Here is a 21,560-nt window from a genome sequence, read left to right as displayed (position 1 = left end):
ATGCTTACCTGTTTTACTTGGAGTGACACAGGAAATCTGCCCAGATGTCACACTGGTCATGTGACACTCGCTTCCCTTGATCGAAACGCTAGTACTGCCTGGCTTAAATCCACTTCCAGTGATGAAAATTGGCGTACCACCCTCCACGCTGCTGGCAGAGGGCACCACTGAGTTGATCACAGCCTCAGAGGTCAAGGCAGTGACCTGACCTTGAGCATAACCTTCACCTATGACTCTCACATAAAATGGCTGGTTCCCAGCTGAAACGGCACTCATGTTGCACTCGAGGTAATCATCGCGGATTACTCGGACGGTGCATACGCCGTCTCCAAGGGTTACGACGACGCCAGCCGAGTTGTTCCCGAATCCTGAACCGTTGATTCTCATCAGAGTATTATCTCCACTGACAGTTTGAGGGACAACGCTATTCAGAATGGGTGTCGAGTTGTTGGAGAATGTAAACTCGCAGGAAGGCGCGGCGCATGCAGCTGGGACTTGTCCTCCAGGGACACCTAGCGTGACGGACACGTTCCCTGTGTACGGCGTGGAGGCTCTGGTCAGACAGCGTATCTCGGTGTAGGAAGACGATGTTACGTCACAGTACACGCCGCCATAGTCTCCTACTGACACTGTGGGAGCTGAACCTGAAATATAGTCATTATCTCAACATATTATACATTTCACAGGGAGTCTCAATGAAAGATCTTTTACACCCTATGATTAGCAATGTAGGTTATGGCACAAGTGCCTCAAATTTGAAATCAAACAAAAAGAGATTGAAGGAATAGACAACATTGAAGTTAAAACCAAGTTATCACCTACTCAACTGGTCCCATAATACGACTGTTATTTTTTACTGTTGGTACTGTTGGTCCCATCTATCCCACTGATATCTCTGAACTGATAAGTCTATTTTACCTGCCACTCCAATGAGGCCATCTCCAGTAATGATCAGTTCAGTTCCTCCGGCCAGTGACCCCTCACTGGGCTGGACACTGTCCACTCTAGGCAGCAGCACAAAGCCCCGCCTCTGCTCATCTGTGATTGACACAATGGCGTGGCCACGGTTCTTGACTGACACTGCCAATCTTTGGGGCACGCCCACTGGGAAGGAGCCATTGGCATCCACTCTATAATCAATACAATGTGATTGGTATGATTATCAATGTTTATATTAAATTTTTTTTTTCCTGAATTATTTAAGTTATTTTGGAACAGAAAGTAACATTATGATGGCCCTCCAGAAAATATCCAATTTTTTTACTTTTCTTGTAATGTAGCTTTCTTTTTTTCATTTCCATTTTTTAAAATTTCCTTAACTCAATACCATCACATTATCACATCTAATAATTTACTTTATTTTTTTAAAAAATCAGTCAAACAAGATGTAAGTGTGTATCATAAATCTATGTAGATTAAGACATAAGGATTGCAATGTCCGCACATAAATTATAACAGGAAACAACCTCAACCATCCTCACCTGCAGACTATCTGTGTCTCGTTCACTGAGGAAATCACACAGGCGTAATCACCAAACATCACAACATTGTCACAAATGTTGCTGCTGAATCCAATGCCATCTATGACAATGTCGTCTGTACTCGTCCCTTGGTTCCTGGAGATGGCATCCACCCTGGGGCTGCTGCACTGGTCAAACGTGAAGCTGAAGCCCTGTGTCACAGTGGCATTGGGAGCAGAGCTGACGCAGCCGGTGATGAGGGAGGTGATGCCAGGGCAGTTACCCCCTGCTGTTGAATTGTTGTCCTCTGCCACATCTACAAAATTCATTGTAACTGACATTTAAATGTAAAATCGTTCAATCAGAAATTTTAAGAAAAAAATTGCGATTTTGCTCCAAATCAATAAAATGATTGCACATGAAAATCTGCTGTAGCTACCCACTGCTGTTGAATTGTCATCCCCAGCTACATCTAGAAAATTCATCATAACTGACATTAAAATCTTATAACTCAATATCAAACCTTTAGAAAAAATTGCAATTTTCTCCATGTGAATGCTTAACCTGTGTTTTTTTCAGAGTAAATTATCATCAAGTCTTCTGCTGTACACGGAATGATAAGCTTACCTGGTACAACATAAACTGCCTCCACATCTCCTACCCTCAGGGTCACCTGAGCTTCTGTCGTTGGTCTTGCTTTGACGTGCACGACGCCTCTCATGAAAGTGCCGTAGTTATCGATGAAGTCACTCCAGTAGTAGTAGCTACCAGGAGCCGTGAAGCGGTGAACAAAGGAACCTAATGGATGCAAAGTACAAAGGAACCTAATGGATGCAAAGTACAAAGGAACCTAATGGATGCAAAGTACAAAGGAACCTAATAGATGCAAAGTACAAAGGAACCTAATGGATGCAAAGTACAAAGGAACCTAATGGATGCAAAGTACAAAGGAACCTAATGGATGCAAAGTACAAAGGAACCTAATGGATGCAAAGTACAAAGGATGGTAAATCTTTAAGATATATACTTTTTCAGACCACAGTTTATCAATGGTTAATTAACAGTAACCTCCTTATTTTTAATTAAGTTTAAAAATGTCTTTATAATTACATTTAAATCTGGTTACATCATGAGTCTTTTTTTAATGTTAAAAAAAATCAATGCATGTAAAATGTCAATGATCTAAAATTGTTAGATATGTACAGACAAATTCAACGCCTTTGAAGTGAGAAGGGGAAGCTAGGGGGGTTATAGCTCTGAAATAAATACCAAAGTTTACCTCTTTTAGTGAAGGCAGGTCCAGTTGTGAATCCTCCCACAGGCAAATCCCTGGAACTGGCGCTGACCGTCTGCTGGACACGGAACTCCAGACCGGTCACGCTCTCCGGTGATGACCACGTCCAGCGCACTGAGTCGCCCACAAAGATGGTCAAGACGTTAGGCTCCCAGTAAAAATCCACAATGTCCACTGGAAAGGAACAACAAATCTCAATTATCTAGATAGTATACATTCTTGAGAAGACATACATGATCAAATGGATGGATCCACAGATGGACCAACTGCTTGGGGTATGAAAAAGGACACCCTGGATACAAATAGCTATCATCAATTTATAAAAAATATCATGAATTTACTCACTATATTGATATAGTACTCTTCATTTGCAGTAGTCTGCAATATATAGTATTTGTTTTTACAAATATTTTGAAATTGTTATTGTTATTCTTAAAATGCATTTATGGTTATGGAGTATATTTCTTAAGGTCATACTCATTGTAAAAATGTACTAGTAATAAGTACTAATAAATGAATAAATAAATAAATAAATAAATAAATAAATAAATAAGATAAACAAGAAGTCCACATACCAACATTAGTCACAGTGTGTGTAATAGCAGTATTCTCCACAGTACAGGTCAAGTTAGAGCTGGTGCTCTCAGAGACCAGACAGCGATGTGAGCCAACCATCACCTTGTTGTTCTCAGGGACGCTGCTGAAGCCAACACCTTGCAGTATCAACTTGGTCCCACCATAAACCGAGCCTCGCCGGGGCTGCACATCTGTCATGTTCAGCACATAGCCTATATCTGCAATGTTGTTTGTCCTAAAAGAAAAACAAAATGTTCATTTTTTTGTAAGTTTTTTAGCTGTTTAAAAGAAGTTAAAGGGATAATAACTCTTCGTTTCAGCCAAAAAATTAATTTTCCTGGAGTAAACAACAATTTTCCCATACTTACCAATGGGTAATGAATCCATTTTTACATTCAAAGTTAGTCTCTGGTTTTTTTCTAAAAAGTTTGGTTTTTTGTTGAAATCTCTTAAGAGATTTTAACAGAGTATAGCCATCAATGGAGGTCACTTGGTCTAAAGACAAGCTCAGATATCAGAATAATAGCTATAACTGCCGTTTTTGTGGTAAAACAGAATATATTATATTTCTATGAGTTATTCACAATGTTTTTATTGTGAAATATAGATCTCATACGAAGAGTTATTATCCCTTTAACATGGTAAATTGTTGCTCTTCTTGATTGCAATCTTTGCCTACAATTAAACTTGTTCAGCCACATCTTTGTACCCACAAAACCAAACAATACCTATAACAATTTATTATTATTATTTTTTTATTATTATTATTATTATTATTATTATTATTATTATTGATTACTTTACTGTTTATTACTTTCCATACTGTTGGGGACAATAGTATGCAAAAATAATAGGGAGAGAAAAAATTAGGGAAATGTTACGCAAAATGTGTGCATTACTAATATACAATGACCTCAGAGATACACCTTCCTGTGAAATAGCCCCCCCCCCCCCCCCTTTACCCAAGAGAAACTTCATTCAACCTACATCATATCAGCACATCCTGTACTGCCCACATAGATCTTCAGAGGATATGTTCCTGTGGACAACCCAGGCAGAGTGGCCACTATCACAGAGTCATTGTAGCTCACAATCGTGGCCGCTTTCCCACCAATCATCACTGCATTGGCACTGTGGGCAGCGTTGCCAAATCCAGAGCCACTTACGGTTATCTCAGTACCTCCTGATGATGAGAAACTCGATATATCATTACTGAGCAAACTGTTGACAGATCACAGATTGTAAGTTTGAGTAATCTTTTGACTTTTGGGTTATATTTTACCAATGAAAACCATGATAATGGCTGTAATTTTCAATGAACAATTATTGTCACTTGTAAAGAATAATAATAAGAAGAAGAAGAAGAAGAAGAATTATCATCATCATCATCATTTTAATAATAATAATTATTATTATCATTATTGCCTTCTACAGCAGCCAGAGCTCCCCCTAGCGTCACACTCGTCACTGTGGCGGTGTCAGCGTAGGTGAAGTCAACAGGGCTGTCAGCATTCCCCGTCCCCTGGGTCACTGTCACTGTGGCTTGTCCAGCGGCAGACTGGGAATATTACAAACACCATGACAGTAAAAGTGTAAATCATTTCTAGAGAGACTGAGACTAAAAAAGATTTAACCTATGAAGCATCGCATATTGAACGTTTGTCAAAAGAAAAAATACAAACACCAAAATGGTAAAAAGTGTACATTCTAGAGACTTTTTTTTTTTAACCTATGAAGCTTTAAATTTCGACCCTTCATCAAAGGACCTTAACCTAAGGATCTTATTATTTACTCCGTGATGGGGGCTCTAAAAGTAAGGATGTCATTTTTCTACCATCATTACACAAGAGACCACTATACTGGGCATAATCCAAGGTGAAAATTCATTTCAAGATTTGGCACATTCTGACATTTTATAAATAATGACTGGTATTCACTGGTACAGTGCTGCACTTACTGTTGCTGGGACTTCACATACAATACTGCTGTAATCCTGGGAGACTATTTTACACTGTGAGCCGCCAACAGTAGCAGTAGCATTAGATGCAAACCCAGAACCAGATATGGTCACTATGGTACAACCTGAAAATATACAGATAAAACAGAAATCTTTACTTTGCCATGAGATCCTTTATCTTGCAAATACAAAGGAAACCAACATTGTTTACTTGTTTTTTTTGTAAAGTATTAATTATTCAAATTCTCTCAAGTAATCCAAATTATAATTTTTTTCAAACTTTTATTCATAATGTATGAGTCTCTTGGCATAACTCCATTGTACCTACATTGGTACCAATTGAACAAACACAGCACTGACATTAAATTCTAATTCTACAGCCACTATATGACAAGGTTCTAAACACTTAGCATCAAGTGTAATATGTTCCACTGTATGACAAGGTTCTAAACACTTAGCATCAAGTGTAATATGTTAAGTCTCTATAGAGACAATTTACTACTTCACTATCTTAGTCCAGTCCTCACCTCCAATGCTTCCATTGGTGGGTGTGATCCCCGTGACCACCAAGTCATATGTAAACTGCTGCAGCCCAGAGGAGTGATTGGCGTACCCCTTCCCATCCACATTAACCAAGATGTCAAATGTCCCCACGGGTCCGTTACCCACGGCGCAGAAGATTTGCGAGGTGGTGGCGTTGATGACATCACAAGGTGTTCCGCCAATGGTGACGGTGTTCTGAGTGGCATTGGCTTCAAAGCCTGTCCCAGTTAGCTGGATGATGGTGTTGGCTTGAGGTGAGCCTGGGAATTAGAACCAATGGCAGGGATGGGATAAATTATAATTTTTTTTTTTTTTTTTTTTTTTGCCTATTAATGCTTTGGAAATGATTGATGCAGTAAGTCACGTATAGTACCATATATACTACTAGCAATTTATCGTATGATACCAAATAAGACCTTATTTGCCTCCAATTAATTTTCAATTATGTTCTAACTCAATTTTCATTTATATTATACTCATAGTTCATATACAAAATATACATCATGATTTCTGTCACAAGCTATAAGTTCACATTTGGAAAGAGTTGTTTATGCTACAAATACAATAGACTACTGATGAAAATAGAAATTCAAAATGAAATTGAAAATACAAGTTTCAATTAAATTAATTACTATAAATAATTTTTAGATATCCTCTACAACTTGGACAACACTACTTACCAGAGTTAGGAGTAGCAGCAGTGAGGTGAGGGGTTTGTGCCTCACTCCACATAAAACTACAATCACCATCACACTTCACTGGAAGATTATTCACTGAGACTGTCACCTAGGGGATAGAATCACATAACACATATTACCATTATTATTATTTGCTTCAAAATAAGTACTCATCAATCAAATTAACCTCCTAAGATGTCTCAAAGAATTGAGGAAAATCCTAACACATCACCTAAAACATTTCTTAAACTTTTCCCTTCCTACTTAAACCTACCTGGACATTGTTCTCAATGGTCCTGAGCATGTCTCCAATGATGGGGTCAAAGTCCGTGTAGGCATCCTGTTTGGGCACTGCAGTGATGTTAAGACCCAGCCCTGTGGCCTGACTGGCATCAATCTGAAGATATCAGGAAATAATAATTAGGTTTCTTATTGTCTCTTGTATTATGATGGTTTAAACAGTCAATCATTTTTAAAGAAACTACACAAGTTTTTTATAACAACAAAAGGCATGTCGTTTCGACCCCTTCATCAAAATACCTTGATGTCACATGACAGTCATGTGAACAATTTCTTTTGTCCCTCATAACAACAACTCAGTCATGCGACCAAGGCATTTTAATGACGTGTCAAAACATCGTTGGTGAAAAATAGGTTTAGTCTCTTTTGAAATGACTCAATTGCTTTTGGTTATAAATTGATAAATCAATTTATCAAGAGATGCTGAGGAGGAGGAAGAAGAAGAGGAAGACATTGACATGTACCTGCATCATAGGCTTGTTGCCCGCTGTCAGCCAGTGGACAGTCCACCTGTAGTCTGAGCACTGTCCAGTTCTGGCCACGTCCACTTTACCCATACCAGACACTGTCTGTAACAAGTCCCTCAGGTCCGAGGCTTCAATGTTCACAGGAATACCTAGAGTATCATATCAAAGGATTTAGGGTTTGTGTTAAACTATTCTTCTATGTTCAGAGGAATACCTACAGTATTACATCAAAGTATAAAGAATTTGTGTTAAACTATAATTCTATGATCACAGAAATCACAGGAATATATACGCATCAGTTCAAAGGATTTGGGGTTTGTGTTAAACTGTATTACAACTTACAAAGAGTGGAAACTGTATTTTAATTGATTCATCCAGGTTCAGTTTTATCAAATAAAGATTGAATTCAAAAGTGAATCTCTTATGAACTCCTTTACCTGCAGATATGACATAAGATATGGAATTGTCTATATCGCACATACTTCTTTTTTTTTCACCCACCTGTAAGTTGTTCATTCTGATACTGGAGGTCAAATGTCCCCAAAATGGGAGGTGAGGCTGCCTGGACCCTGGTCACTTCAACTTGGACACCAGATGGCCAGCTGCTGCCCCTCAGGGTGACATCGTTACTGGCAGGGTCTCCAGACGTGTTCTAAAACATGCAGATTGAAGTATTGACACTGAACTGAAATCACTGCATAAATGAACCCTTCTGATACAAACATACTGACCATAAAATATTTTCAATCATTTATCTCTGTAGAAATATATAAAAAAAAATTCAAATAATGCATGTGCATGCAGCTCTTCATGACTAAGTATTGAATTGAATAAAACATTCCAATACTCAAAACCCACAATTTACACCACCCTCTCTTAACAATCACTCCAACTTATCAGTGAACTCGACATATTATGTCTAAAACCCGCATTTTCCACAAAAGATTGAAATACAACAAGAAGACAGCCTACCACAGCTCCAGAGACACCAAAGAGAGGGAAGTCACTCTGGCAGTTGGAGGGGACAATGGTGATGTTATAGTCTCCAGAGCTCCCAGTTACAGTGACATCTAGGACCATCAAACGATTCACAAATGGCGGACGACTGCGCTTCATTGTCAGACCTGGGAACAAAATAGAATATTTAAATCCAAGCATATTGGTCATTGGGCATATTGCTAGGTATTCAGTTAAAACAGATAAGACATTTTACAGAAAGCAAATGGTTTATCTACAGCTTGATTTGTATTGTATAATATATTATAGATTATATATTTCAACTGCGCTAAAATGCCTGAACAACAAGTTGGGAACTTTGCAAAACCACTGAATAATGCAACTTAAAAACCTTAAAAACAAATTAACATACAAAAGTAATTAAAATATAAACATATTTGTGCAAAATCCCTAGACACTATTTCATATTTTTAAGGCTTCCCAGCACCCAGCTTACTAGGTAGATCAGTAGAGGGGAGACTAGAGGCAATGAGGACACTGTCAGCATAGTAGAGCCCTGATCCCTGAACTTTGACCTCCACCATTTTGTGCCCCCAGCCCTCAGAGGGGGAGTGAGCCTTGGCAGGGGTGTAGGCATCAAAGCAAGTGTAGTTCCAGCTGAAACAAAAATTGTGAAAAAGTGACATGGCTGTTCATACTTGATGTCTCATCATCAACAAATAAAATAAATAAATAAATGTATCAGTCAATCAATCAACAGACCGATCAACAAACAATTATAAAGGCTATTAGGGTATAGAAAGGCACAAGAAACTAGTAACCTGAAATTGCAACAGGATGAAACAGGAATGTGACTTAGGTTTGTTATCATTCTAAATATAACCCAGCAGGCAGACTACACATGATTAACATGCGGTGGCACACATGCACACACATGCGTGCGTGTGCACATGTGTTCACACACACACACACACACACACACACACACACACACACACACACACACACACACACACACACACACACACACACACACACGGCGCACTCACCTGGGTGCATCCACCAGGTTGAAGGTAAGCCATCTGCTCACAGTGTTAGCATCCAAGAAATACTCATATTTCACCTGAAGCCTGGACACTGCGCCACGGCGAGCAAAACATACCTGGAGGAGAGATTATGTAAATATGTCAATAACTGAAAGTTTTAAAATGTGTTGCTGCTGTTTTTTATTCATCTATTATTATAAAACATGGAAATCAATATTACGATACAACATATCACATTTCTAACCTTCAAAAGCTAGGGGACATTTCTTAATGTCCATCAACCTCATTTTAGAGTAACTAAAGAATGTCTAGGTAAGACTTAATTAGAAAAGGTATAAAAGATTGAATTCAAGTGCAGGAATGAATCAAGCAATCATTCAAGAGTGGGAGTAAATTGCTTCTTTCCCCAAAAAAACTCATATTGGACGTTAACATCCTAGATAGGATACCTTCAGCTTAAATTATGTTGAGGAAAAAATACGAACTTTATTTCTAACCCCTCCTCCAGACTTACATATTTATACTGCTGTAGATTGAGTGGAGATGCTCTCCCATCATGGAGCCACTGTGGATTCTTCAGAGACCTGCGCCCACAGAACGGTTCCACATCCAGCGTGGTGGTGCCGGTTATGGAGCTGTCGCTGGGGTCTTCAAACTCCTGTTCGTAGCCCACGCCGCTGGGGCTGGTGAGCTCTGAGGGACACTGGACACTGAACAGATCCTTAACAGCCTGTGCAACCTGGACATTTGATACAAACCATCATTTTAATGCAAAATACACAATGCATATATTGGCATTGAGAATGGTTTCCCCTTAATTACAATATAAAAGCTGGGGAACTTTTTACGACAGAGTTCATGTGTTCATAGAATCTACATCAAATTTTGAAGAAGAGCAAACTTTTTCTGCCCAATGTGCAGTTCATACCCATTCCCCTGGCTACAAACCTGCACTAAAAAAAGCTACATCTATTTAATACTAATGGTGTGGTAGTGAGCTTCATAAAGCACTTGTCCAGCCTCTCACCTCATCACTGGTGGCAGAGCTGCCAACCGCAGTAGACATGGCACCATCCATGGTTAGGTAGATATTACTTAGAGAAGGCACACCTTTGGTCTGCTCCGTAATAGTGATGTTCACGCCAGCATTGTCCCTGTATTCTAGGAGATCCACATCACCTAAAAACACAATGTTACTTTGAAGATTTATTTCAAAGACATTGGGACTGACAAAAAAAATTCAAAGATGTGTATTTTTTAATTTTTTTTAACTCCATAGAAGCATATATTGTACAATCATAGCTGCTCAAAAATAGTAAATAAGCACAACTAAATACTTTTATAAATAGAAATGATCAAGCCAATTTCAAATGCATATATATTTTGGCCCTAAAGCAAATTTTAACTTAAAAGAGAAAAACAGAAGATTCAAACATGGAGTATCTCCTGTAAACACACTTTATGCATGAATGCAAGTTACACCACATCTGGGTCTTCTGGCTCTTGACGTTCACCATAAACTGTACATCTCAAATACGCTGAGTTGCATTGGATCTGTTACCTACCTTTGTCGGTGTTAAATGTTACGGAGACCGTTCCAGAGCCAGACACAGATACAGTATCTGGCTTGATGGTAGGAAGCTTGTTCAGCTCATTCTGAATGGTGGATGACCCCGCCGAGGCATCAATCAAACCTATGTTACAAACAACAGGGTTCTTTTAATGTAAAATGCTATTAGTGGCAATTTTATCAAATTCATTTGTACTGACACAGAAAAGCAAAATATGAAGTGAAAATGAATTTGATAAAATTTAGTGAATGTTACTTATTATAAATGGTATGGATTTAAACTATGACAAGAACTGACATAATATACCACCTTAACTTAAAGCAAACATCACAATCAGTCAGTCAAGCAACAAATCAACCAACCATCAATCAACAAATCAATCAATCAATTATCCAATCAATTAATTTGACTAGCTGTCAATCAACCCTTCAATCAATCAAATCAACCAATCACATACTGGTGAAGGCTCCCATGAATCCCAGTCTGTACTGCCCAGCCCCGCCCATAGAGCTGAGGACCACCTGCTGGACCTCCTTCACTCTGGACTGGGTGCTCCAGGAAGACAGCTTCACATTCTATAATGGAAGGGGAAGAAAATGTCATAAATCATAATGCGCAGATTAAATAAACATGCCAATCTGCACCAATTCAAAATCTGTTCAAACTGCCAGTAGTAAAAATCTTGATATGTAATATGCAGTATTTATAAACATTGGGATAACTGAACTAGGCCTTATTCTGTCATTTTCTATTCTTAAACAGAGATGGGCCTTTTATGTAAAAAAATCTCATCCCTGCTCAATTCATGCAATACAAAGTGTTTGAGTCATTGCTCAGATATCATCTCTCAATTCTTTAGATATAAAACAATTATAGGAAAGTCAATTCTCTTGATAACAACACAAAATAAACGAAAGGTTTCAAGTGCCTGTGTCTAAGTCAACACTGTTGATCACAAAACAATGGAGATAACAATTTTCTGTGTCTGAAGTCTAAGTCAGTATACTTGACAACAACACATGAGGTGAAGACAAAGTATTACCTGTGTCTCTGGCAGAACTGTAGATGTCAGCACTATATCCTGTTTCTCTTCCCCAGCATAGTCCGTCTGCTGTGAGGTGTACTCACTCTCAAACATCCTTGCAGCCACACTGACGGCCTCACCACCTCCTCCTTCCTTGTGAACAACTTCAATATAATAGCTGGAACAAGCACAGAAAATATAGAATCAAAGGCTTGGGTTTTTGTTTGGAAAAGTAAGCCAAAATGTCGGGGAAAAAAATGGTGACTTTGTTTGCTGATGGGTTTTTCATTCCACTTGAAAATTCTACTAAAAGTTATAAAAATAATTCAATAGAAAATTAAATAAATAAATATATGTTTGTCATTTTTACATTGTGCTGATCAATACAAGAAAGTTTTATTGGATACCTGTTGCCAGCAGTGAGCAGCATACGTTCAGATCGCTGAGAGTCGTAATGCCAGTAGTTATTCTTGTAAGAGTGCAGATGTGCTATCTTTCTCTGCAATAACATGAATTTTCATATCAATAAAATGAACCACAAAGGAAGGTGCAACACCTTGTTCTAGTAAGTAAAGATTTGTTAGTAAAGATCTGACAATAAATTACATAATTTGAGGAAAAAGTACATTAGTCAAGACATTTATCCTAAAAACTGCAGTAGCAAGACAGTTAAGGGTCTCATTTTAAACTGATAAGAAGTCAGTGGACAAAATTAAGTCTCCCTCAAGAAAGCACATAAATTGGTTGTGAAAGAAATTTATAAGTTCCAACATTAAGTTATTGTTTATAAGTGCCATCTCACCTTTTGACTTGGGTCATCAGAATCACTGAAATAAAGCTCAATGGAATCATCTGCCCAAATCATGAACATGTACTCGGCTGTGCGGGGAGGGACAAAATATCCCTGAAAACGGGAGACGAAGTTGGAGCGAGAGGTCGAGGTCCAGAAGTACAGGTTGTCTACAATACGCGTGTTATTTGGCTGATAGCCGTCAGTAGCCTCTGTGAAGCCAAGGACGTCCCCCACAGCGCTGTTAGACACATATTTGTCCCAGTCTTCATACAGCAGGCCACGATTACCTGAGAATATAAACTCAGCATTTAGTTGTGATTTAGTTCAAAGAAATTTAATTATTTTATACTAAAGCCATTATATAACAACATATATCTACATTCTGACCTCACTTGGAAGTCTAATCAACCCAAAGGTCTGGGCTAATTAAGGTTTAAAAATATGCCATTTAAAACTGAGTACATTTTTTTAAAATTATGTCTGTTTAAGAGCCTTTAATCTCATTATAAGATCCTCAGCATCCCGCTAGGTACCTGTGTAGTTATTTTTGCCTGGTTGCTGCACTGGTGTTCGGCAAATGATTTTGTCAGATGCCACCTGAGTGACAATACAGGGACCACCTGGAAATATATGTACCACATGCAATATTATAAGAGAGAGATATTGGAGCTAGAAAAGCTACACTGCAAGATTTATGAACTTGGGGTGATGTCTAAAATGTCAAACTTGCCAATGTAACAAGACTGTAAGAGAGAATCTAAATTTGAATTTACCAATATCATACTCGGTTATGTTAATTTTGTAAATATATGTATGACACCAACATAATATACTAGATGCAGTCAGGGTGACACTGATATGAGGATTGTCTAATGTTCAAAGTATAAACATACCTGCAAAATTGTATAAGTAACATGACTGTAATACATGTATAACGTTTGAATTGCCAGATATATTATTTAAATTTTGAACATTTCAAAGGAAACAATTTTTTTGCATCTTATTCCAAACACACTGTAAGTTTTTGTGTCAAATTCTTTTTTTTATGGAAAACCAAAGCCATACCTCCCACTTGTACTACAGGTGATCCATTCTGCTCAAGATTTCTTCCCATTATTGTGATGTGGGTACCTCCTGCAATACTGCCACTAGATGGCGTGATAGAGGTGATCTCTGGAAAATAAAATAAATTCACAATTCGATCAACAGTTTTTGTTGTCTCTTATGTTATGACGCTAAAAAAATAACTACTTCTAAACTAAATGCGTTTTCTACCTACCACTACTATTGTTAATAAGGCGTAACTTTTTTTTTACCAAACTGCTGAGACTTTTTCATGAATTATAAAGAAAATTTCATGTTAAACCCTCGCAACACCATAGCACCTGCACGGGCCCTTCTTTTGAAACAAATTACCGGAATAAAAATAAACATAAATGCTCATGTTCCTGATATTGTTCAAACTCACCTGCATATGTCTGAATCATGTAGAGTTCATTGGTAGATGACACACGTAAACTGGACAAATCTGGCTTGGATCTGAAAATAAATTTAAGTCAAAAACTCACAGATTATGAGGTTATATAAACTGTTAATTATACATGTCTATTATACTTAGAAGGAAAACTATGTACAGTGTACAGATTAAGATACCAAATGCCTGGTCTATATAATAACATAATGTACTAAAAACCTTCCATTTACCTATCTAAATAATAACGTTGTAAATTTATATATATATATATATATATATATATATATATATATATATATATATATATATATATATATATATATATATATATACCTTCCACATGGCTAATTTACATAATAACAGAATGCAATATATATTTACCTTCCATATAGACCACTGATGATAAAACTAGCGTTAATGTGGCCCACAAAACCCCCCATCATATCACACTTAAATGTTCCTCTATTGGACGTGCCATCATTGTTCAACTGGATATAGATGCTGGAATAATAATAATAAAATATTTATTAAATTTTGTCAAATTCATTTTCACTTCATGTTATCATTTTGTGTTAATAAAAAACAATTAGATAAAAATTGCCAATAACAATGTACAGAAAAATAATGTTGTTTGTATCATAAGTTTAATTGCTCTAGTGTAAGTTTTTGTACAAAAAATAAATAACTTGAAATATTTTAAGTTTAGCACCTTTAACTTTTTGTATACATGTTCTTCATATATTACAGTGTGATAGCCAATTGTAGACAGCAACATTAGGAAGTTGGGTGGTCAAATAAAACAAAAACAAACAGTATTCAATGGACAGAGTTTCAAAGTAGCTGACACTAGTTGTATCTTTGTGTCTTAACCCACTCTTGAACCAAACTGCAAAACATTTAAAATGGATGTGGTGGTTTTATAACAAATTTATCTTCAAAAAAGTAAAATGTTGATATTGTCATCACCTTAATTGATCACTCTTCAATAATTTCTGATACTTACACTTCTCCTGTAGAATTCAACAGGTTGCAGTTCTGGCCTCCGACATACACGCTAAAAACAAAATACAAAAAAATATTTCATTTCCTTAAAATGTGTATACCTCTAATCCTATCAAGATTATGCATGTATCTGACATATTAAGAAGTTTTACACTCTAAAATTTGCAATCTTCAAATATTTGCAAGTACTTTAAATCTAAAACCCTCACATAAAGCTTATTTAAACAAGTTTTTTTTTTTAATTTGAAATTTTATATAAATAAAACAACTTGGACAAAGATCTAAACTCAAGCTTCATAAACTAACTAGAATCACACATGGTTATTCAAAATCTATCTTATATGTGTTCAACGTGATCATGCAAATAGAGAGAGAGAGTGTGTGTGTGTGTGTGTGTGTGTGTGTGTGTGTGTGTGTGTGTGTGTGTTTGTGTGTGTGTGTGTGTGTGTGTGTGTGTGTGTGTGTGTGTGGATGGGCACAATTCTATCATTAATTGTACATCAAAAAGAAAATGAGCAACAGCCAGTCCAACTTACCGTCTAATATTGACTGTTTTCCCATTTGTGCTGACTTCCTCATTGGTGCTGTACAGGGAAGTGAAGAGATAGCCACTCACAGTGATACGGGTACCTTAGAGAGGTCAGAATATTGGAATTAGTTCTACTCACCTCACATAAATTCCTGAGTGGAAGAATTTAGTGAAGCATACTAACACTCTTTATTTTCAAAAAAAATTGTTAGTTCTATTCACTTAAATGCCTGAATGAAAAGGTTTTATAAAATCATTTTCACAAATATAGGCAGAGAGCATCATATAGATTTTTAAGTTAAATCTTTGTATGGCCACAATACTGAAGACATTGTGGGTTGAGGCTATAAAGATCTGATTATTACTATTATAAATTATTACCATCCTCATTATCATTATTATCATTGTAAGCATTTCCATTTTCTACCACACTCTAAGTATATCTTTTCAAAGTATGCTGATATCTCTTACCTGGTGTTCCTGTATACGGAGTCAGAGTTTCTATGGTAGGGGTGGTCCACCATCTCACCTGTAAATACACAGACAAATGAGTGAAGGAGAAAACAAATATATGTGTAATGGGCACCTCGTGTCAGATAACGCATTCTTAGAACTCCAGCAGGTATGTACTTGATCAACTTGGGCAATTTTCTGTCTGTCCATCTTTTAAAAGATCCAAGATTTCAAACTGTTCTGAGAACTCGTACAATGAATACCATTCCTGCTTTTTGATTCTTGGCAAACTTTGTTAAGATTTCCATGCTCCATGTAATAGAACCAATTTTTTTTTTTAACTGAGTCAACTCCATTTCATCAGAAATGAAATAGAACTTACTACTGTAAGTTTGACCTTTGACCTTGATTTTTTTCTGTATCATTATAAAGATAAAGACCTCAGTTCAGATACATGCTATTTTACTTCAATAAGATAAGTAAAGAACTGAAACATTACTAGTAACAGGCCCGTAGCCAGGAGGGGTTGGGGGGGGGGGGGCAAAAGAACCGCCCCTTTTGCTGGGAAAAGGTCCACTCTGGGTAAAATTTGATCTAGGTACATGAAGTTTTTATGGGAAAAGGTCCACTTTTTTTAGAAAAAGAAACCCCCTTTACAAATTGCTGGCTACGGGCCTAAGTAACCACGTCTTTCTTGTAATTAAGCAGGCACAGTATTTCATGCAACTAGACTACTGATTTATCTTGTGTTGAAGTAGACTAAAAAGTTGGTCTTAAAGCCTAGACCAGTTTTGGACTACAATTATTTTGTGTTCTCACCATGAGTCTGCAGTTAGAGCCAGTGGGTCTGTTATAACAATGGCTGGACAGAGGCACTGGGACGCCATCTATTGTCACACGGACAAACACACTACCCTCGGGCATTTTCCTGAAAACGGAATTATGAAATAATTAGCATTAATCAAAATAACAACATAGCAAAACACAATAATCTTGGGATTTTTATATCAAGAAAATTGTAGCAAGAGTTTTAATAAGTCAGAATAGCTCAACAAAAGGCCCACAATCTGTAGGCCGATAAGAACTGAATCTGTGACTCTGGAATAATATGCAAACAAAACAGTGCAACTCAACACTCATTTAATTTTCTAATATCAAAAGAACCCAAATAGACACACAGGTCTAAACAGAGACACAGCTGTCATAACACAGAAACCAATTTTGTCTGCTTTATTTTATGTAAACCCAGGTACCAATAACTTGAAAACGGAACGTCAGAAAAAAAAACGCTAGACGAATTCCTGAGAAACATATTCTTCAGTAAAATGAAAATTAACATCTTGAGAAAACATATACTTTGGTAAATTTAGAAATAACATGTATGTGTCAAGCTGTCAGTGTTGACTACGTACGTGGTATAACACATGAGTTCTCCAGTGTCGCTGGCGGCTTGATCAATTTCACACGGGTACGAGTTCGTCTCCGACACAAACTCCACACTGTTGGTGTAATTGAACGGATCGCCAGCAGCGAAATCTGAAAAAAAAATTATGATTTTATAATAAAGTTAATAAAGTACAACCAACACCACTACTTACCCTGCTACTACAAGCGCCTTATTGCTATTATTACTACTAGTAGACCTACTTCCGAGTTCAGCTTGGAACTTAGAAGGATCGTCTCTTTAAAAACGGAACTGCTCAAAGTTACACTGCATATTTTTAAGAGTATGTTTTTATGTCCACTTAAATACTTTTTGACGCGTTATGATTGAAAATACGGATTAAATGCATCTAAAATGGTTTGAAAAAACTTACTTGCTCCGTGAATAGTGACCTTAGTTCCTCCATTTTCAGATCCATAGTGAGGTTCGATCCAATGCACTTCCGGTTCTGAAACGTGATAAAACACGTGATCAGATTACAAAAAGCACGCAATGAACGATTTCTCTGTTCTGCTGTAAATATTTTACATTTGGTCAAAATGACTATGACCTATTATTACTTACGAAAAAATCATGTTTATCTAGCGCCTATCTGATTAAGCAGTTAATTTTCTGTTTTATTTCAACTTTAGCAAAACTTCATTCGCACAGTAGGCCCTATAGGCCCTATTAGGGCTATCGAAATACAGTAGAAGTATTTTTTTTTTTTTTTTTCATATTCAAACAATAATTTGAATTTCCATATGTGTGCAGGCCTTACAATCCAGGGGTGGATGGAGGCTGTCTTCTGAGTCTTCCGGAAGACGGTCAAATTTCTAAGTTTACATTGATGAGTAACTAATTTTTTTCTGTCGGAAGACGGTCAAAAAATGGAGGATTGATCGGGGGCGTCTCGATAGTCCGAAGGTTCATTGGTCCGAAGGTTCATTGGTCCGAAAAGTGGTAACACTTTCATCGATTTTTTAATCAAGGGTTCATTGGTCCGAAGGTTCTATAGTGAACATTCGGACCAATGAACCTTCGGACTATTGAACCTTCGGACTATCGCTACGGCCCCGATTGATCAACAAAGATAATGTGGAAGACTGTCATAAAATATCTCTGGATCCGCCCCTGCAATTAACCTATAAGTTTATCCTATGTTGTCTTGGGTGTTATCACTATGTACTCGGAAAATGATAAAAGAGGGAACAGCGGCGAACTTTGTTTGTGGCTTTTTTAAATACCGATGTCAGAAAATAAAGAAATGCATATTTTTAGTGAGACATGTTTATCTTGCCAAAATCAAAATCATATTATTCTACTGTTGTGGCAGCTGTTAGATCACAAGAGTGGCCGGCAGCGAGCCTCCTTTTTGGACATGTTTTGATACCTATTTTTTGACAGGGCATCTTTCCCCCTGGAATTAATATGATTTAACGAAAGGATAACTCGGTGACGTGCACGCTTTATACGCGGTCATCACGCAACCCTCGCCCCTTTTGTTGCTTTTCGGACATAGCGTCTAATATAAACACGGTCACCGTTATGAAATACCTGGACAAAGAGAGCGGATGAAAGGGTTAATTCCAGCGTAGTGTTTTCTTGCCGAATATTCCAGTAGCTTCGACGCTCGACTGCTCGATTGCTATAGCGGTGACGCAAGCCCAAGGGACGCAGTGAAATGAGTAGTAAGTAAATGGGCTTTCTGTTCACTCCGCCTAACCTTTGCAGTTAACTCTACGATCTTACGCCTGTTTTACATGACATATGGGTTAAAAGTTTAAAAACGTGTCTGAAATGTGGACCCTGAAGCACGACACGCTTGATGAGGCAAAGTATTGTTGCTGGAACGTTTACGATGACTTTTGAGCAATACTCGTTAAGCGGGAAGCCAATAAAATAAATGACGTGAAAATGTTGAAGGTGTAATTTAAGAAATATATTCGAAATACCCAACATTTTAAAAACTCTGACAGACTTTTAAACTGGAAACGTTCGCACGTTTGCTTATCACTTAGTCCAGTTGAACACCTTAATTAACAAAAGTCTCCCCATAACATAAAGAATAAGCAAAGTAAAATATTGATTTTGGACCAATCGTGGGTCAAGAATTGATGGGAAATGATTGTTTTACACTTGTCCCACCACTTTAAAAATGACGCATATTTTGACGGTACCCTCGAGCTAAGACCGGGTCCTTTTGTTCACTTTAACTTTATTAAACTTCTCTCTCTTCCACCAGTCTACTGTATTTAAATATACATGCAACAGTTGTGTCTACTGGACAAACCCCCGAAGGCCAAATAGGCCTGTAATACAAATGCTATTGCTGGTACATTCGATTTATGACGTTTCCCAAGGTTTTCTTCAGGAAGCGTTACTACGATACAAGAAAACTAATTGACATTTCCTAGAAAGTGCATTATGGAGCTATGTGCATCTTCTTTCATAACGCTAGTGCATTCACGACGTTTTCCAAGGTTTGTTTCAGGAAGCATTACTACGATACAAGAAAACTAATTGATATTTTCTTGGAAGTGCGTTATGTAGCCTAACTATGTCTATCTTCTTTCATAATGTTTAACTCGCGTTTTTAACCTTATTTACTAATTGGTTTATTTTACAAAAACTTTCCTCCGCAGATTGTTGGTAAACATTTGCGTTGATTCTATATTTGTAATCTCAATATAGATTTTGAAGACTAAATGATACTTACCGATTTTTTTGCTTTTGTTTTATTAAATGTCAATCTATATTAGATTGTATGAGCTTTTGTCTCGGAATCAATGAATTAAGAATTTAAGTTTATTTCTGTAGCTGCCCCGGACCCCCGATCGATTAAGTGTTTTGGTCTGACGTAAAAAGTTCAGAAAAAAACAAGCTATTGTCTCATATATAAACATCTTTGATAAAAACTATTTGACGCTATTCTATTATCAAAGTCCGTGGGAACTTAATGGTAATTTAGGGCTGGGTTCAAAAATAATGGTAACTGTCAAAATATACTTTATCTGCATTTTTGTGCATGAGTTTTTAATAAAGTTGAACTTGAACTTGTAAAGAATAAAATATTTTTCTGGTAAAAAATAAGGATTACGTCACGGCCGAGAATTATCAGTTCATATATCAGTTCATATATATAACAAATATTTATATCACACACTTGATTCCAAAAATCCCAAAAATCCTTGCTGCTTTCATGCATAATGTTCAGTTTAAGTCATGAGCTATGTAATTTAAAGAAGTTTTTTTTTAATTGAGTGACCAAGGAATGTGAGGTTGGATAAATAATTGGGCTGTTTATGAAGTTACCAGATTAAATAAGAATAAAGAGCAAATGAGACCTTGTGGTTGACTTGCTTTTTCAAGTCACTCAGAAGGGAGAAATTTCGACAAATGATAGAAAAACGGTCTTTAAATATTTTTAGGGAAGTAAAGTATCTTGCAGTGATTATTAAATACAGTATCATCTCTCGCTCCTTGAATTTTAATGTGTTTCTATAAATGGATAGATGAACAACAGCTTCAAATTCATGTTTTGGATGATATCAGAACACGTTAAGTGTTTTTTTAAACTGGAAATTAAGACGACATTGACAGCTGCCAAAACGGTTCTTTTTCCTTTTCATTTATTTAATTGCTGGTTTTCCTTCAGTATGTAACTTTTAAAAAGATCAGCATTGAAAGATAAAGGTCAATCTTTTTCAAAAAAAAAAAAAAAAAAGGAAAAAAGAAAAAGAAACAAACAGAGAAAAGAAGAAGGGACGAAAAAAAAATAATAAAAACACATACTTTTTGTTTAACTGTTGATAAACAAGTTAAATAAACAAGTTAGATATTGAAAAAAGGATATATTCCAACATCCAAAATATTGTAAACTTGGTTTAGAACAACCACCTCTTCTTGCTAATCAAACTTAACGCATTTTCACCACGAGGTGGCTCCTTCTCCAATTTATTGGTTTTCGAGTGCTTGCTATAGCTAAAAAAGACTGTCGTAACTTCTTTCCGC

At 36.9% G+C, this 21,560-nt stretch overlaps 1 protein-coding gene across 2 annotated transcripts in view; it reads right to left on the bottom strand.

The window, feature by feature from the left end:
• LOC106170140 (fibrocystin-L) overlaps positions 1-21,560 on the bottom strand; it is a 53,503-nt gene that overhangs the window by 26,766 nt on the left and 5,177 nt on the right. For both annotated transcript variants that reach the window (XM_013549883.3, XM_087017064.1), the window contains exons 2-35: positions 17,941-18,015; positions 17,536-17,659; positions 16,943-17,051; positions 16,142-16,199; positions 15,678-15,771; positions 15,143-15,193; positions 14,521-14,640; positions 14,134-14,204; positions 13,731-13,838; positions 13,199-13,285; positions 12,675-12,952; positions 12,280-12,371; positions 11,891-12,050; positions 11,306-11,423; positions 10,843-10,971; positions 10,305-10,456; positions 9,792-10,016; positions 9,281-9,393; positions 8,728-8,888; positions 8,247-8,398; positions 7,776-7,926; positions 7,272-7,423; positions 6,782-6,904; positions 6,511-6,616; positions 5,815-6,090; positions 5,288-5,412; positions 4,756-4,888; positions 4,318-4,513; positions 3,330-3,565; positions 2,740-2,928; positions 2,088-2,258; positions 1,482-1,776; positions 919-1,130; positions 9-644 (exon numbers count right to left, since the gene is read on the bottom strand). In XM_013549883.3, the coding sequence (XP_013405337.3) occupies positions 9-644; positions 919-1,130; positions 1,482-1,776; positions 2,088-2,258; positions 2,740-2,928; positions 3,330-3,565; positions 4,318-4,513; positions 4,756-4,888; positions 5,288-5,412; positions 5,815-6,090; positions 6,511-6,616; positions 6,782-6,904; positions 7,272-7,423; positions 7,776-7,926; positions 8,247-8,398; positions 8,728-8,888; positions 9,281-9,393; positions 9,792-10,016; positions 10,305-10,456; positions 10,843-10,971; positions 11,306-11,423; positions 11,891-12,050; positions 12,280-12,371; positions 12,675-12,952; positions 13,199-13,285; positions 13,731-13,838; positions 14,134-14,204; positions 14,521-14,640; positions 15,143-15,193; positions 15,678-15,771; positions 16,142-16,199; positions 16,943-17,051; positions 17,536-17,659; positions 17,941-18,015 (5,478 nt within the window). The remainder of the gene's footprint in view (positions 1-8; positions 645-918; positions 1,131-1,481; positions 1,777-2,087; positions 2,259-2,739; positions 2,929-3,329; positions 3,566-4,317; positions 4,514-4,755; positions 4,889-5,287; positions 5,413-5,814; positions 6,091-6,510; positions 6,617-6,781; positions 6,905-7,271; positions 7,424-7,775; positions 7,927-8,246; positions 8,399-8,727; positions 8,889-9,280; positions 9,394-9,791; positions 10,017-10,304; positions 10,457-10,842; positions 10,972-11,305; positions 11,424-11,890; positions 12,051-12,279; positions 12,372-12,674; positions 12,953-13,198; positions 13,286-13,730; positions 13,839-14,133; positions 14,205-14,520; positions 14,641-15,142; positions 15,194-15,677; positions 15,772-16,141; positions 16,200-16,942; positions 17,052-17,535; positions 17,660-17,940; positions 18,016-21,560) is intronic.

This window comes from Lingula anatina, chromosome 7 (genome assembly GCF_051362555.1).
Source record: "Lingula anatina isolate TDL-2025a chromosome 7, LinAna3.0, whole genome shotgun sequence".
Lineage (NCBI taxonomy): Eukaryota > Metazoa > Brachiopoda > Lingulata > Lingulida > Lingulidae > Lingula > Lingula anatina.
The sequence above is the reverse complement of the archived record's forward strand: the minus strand, read 5'-3'. Positions and strand labels throughout refer to the sequence as shown.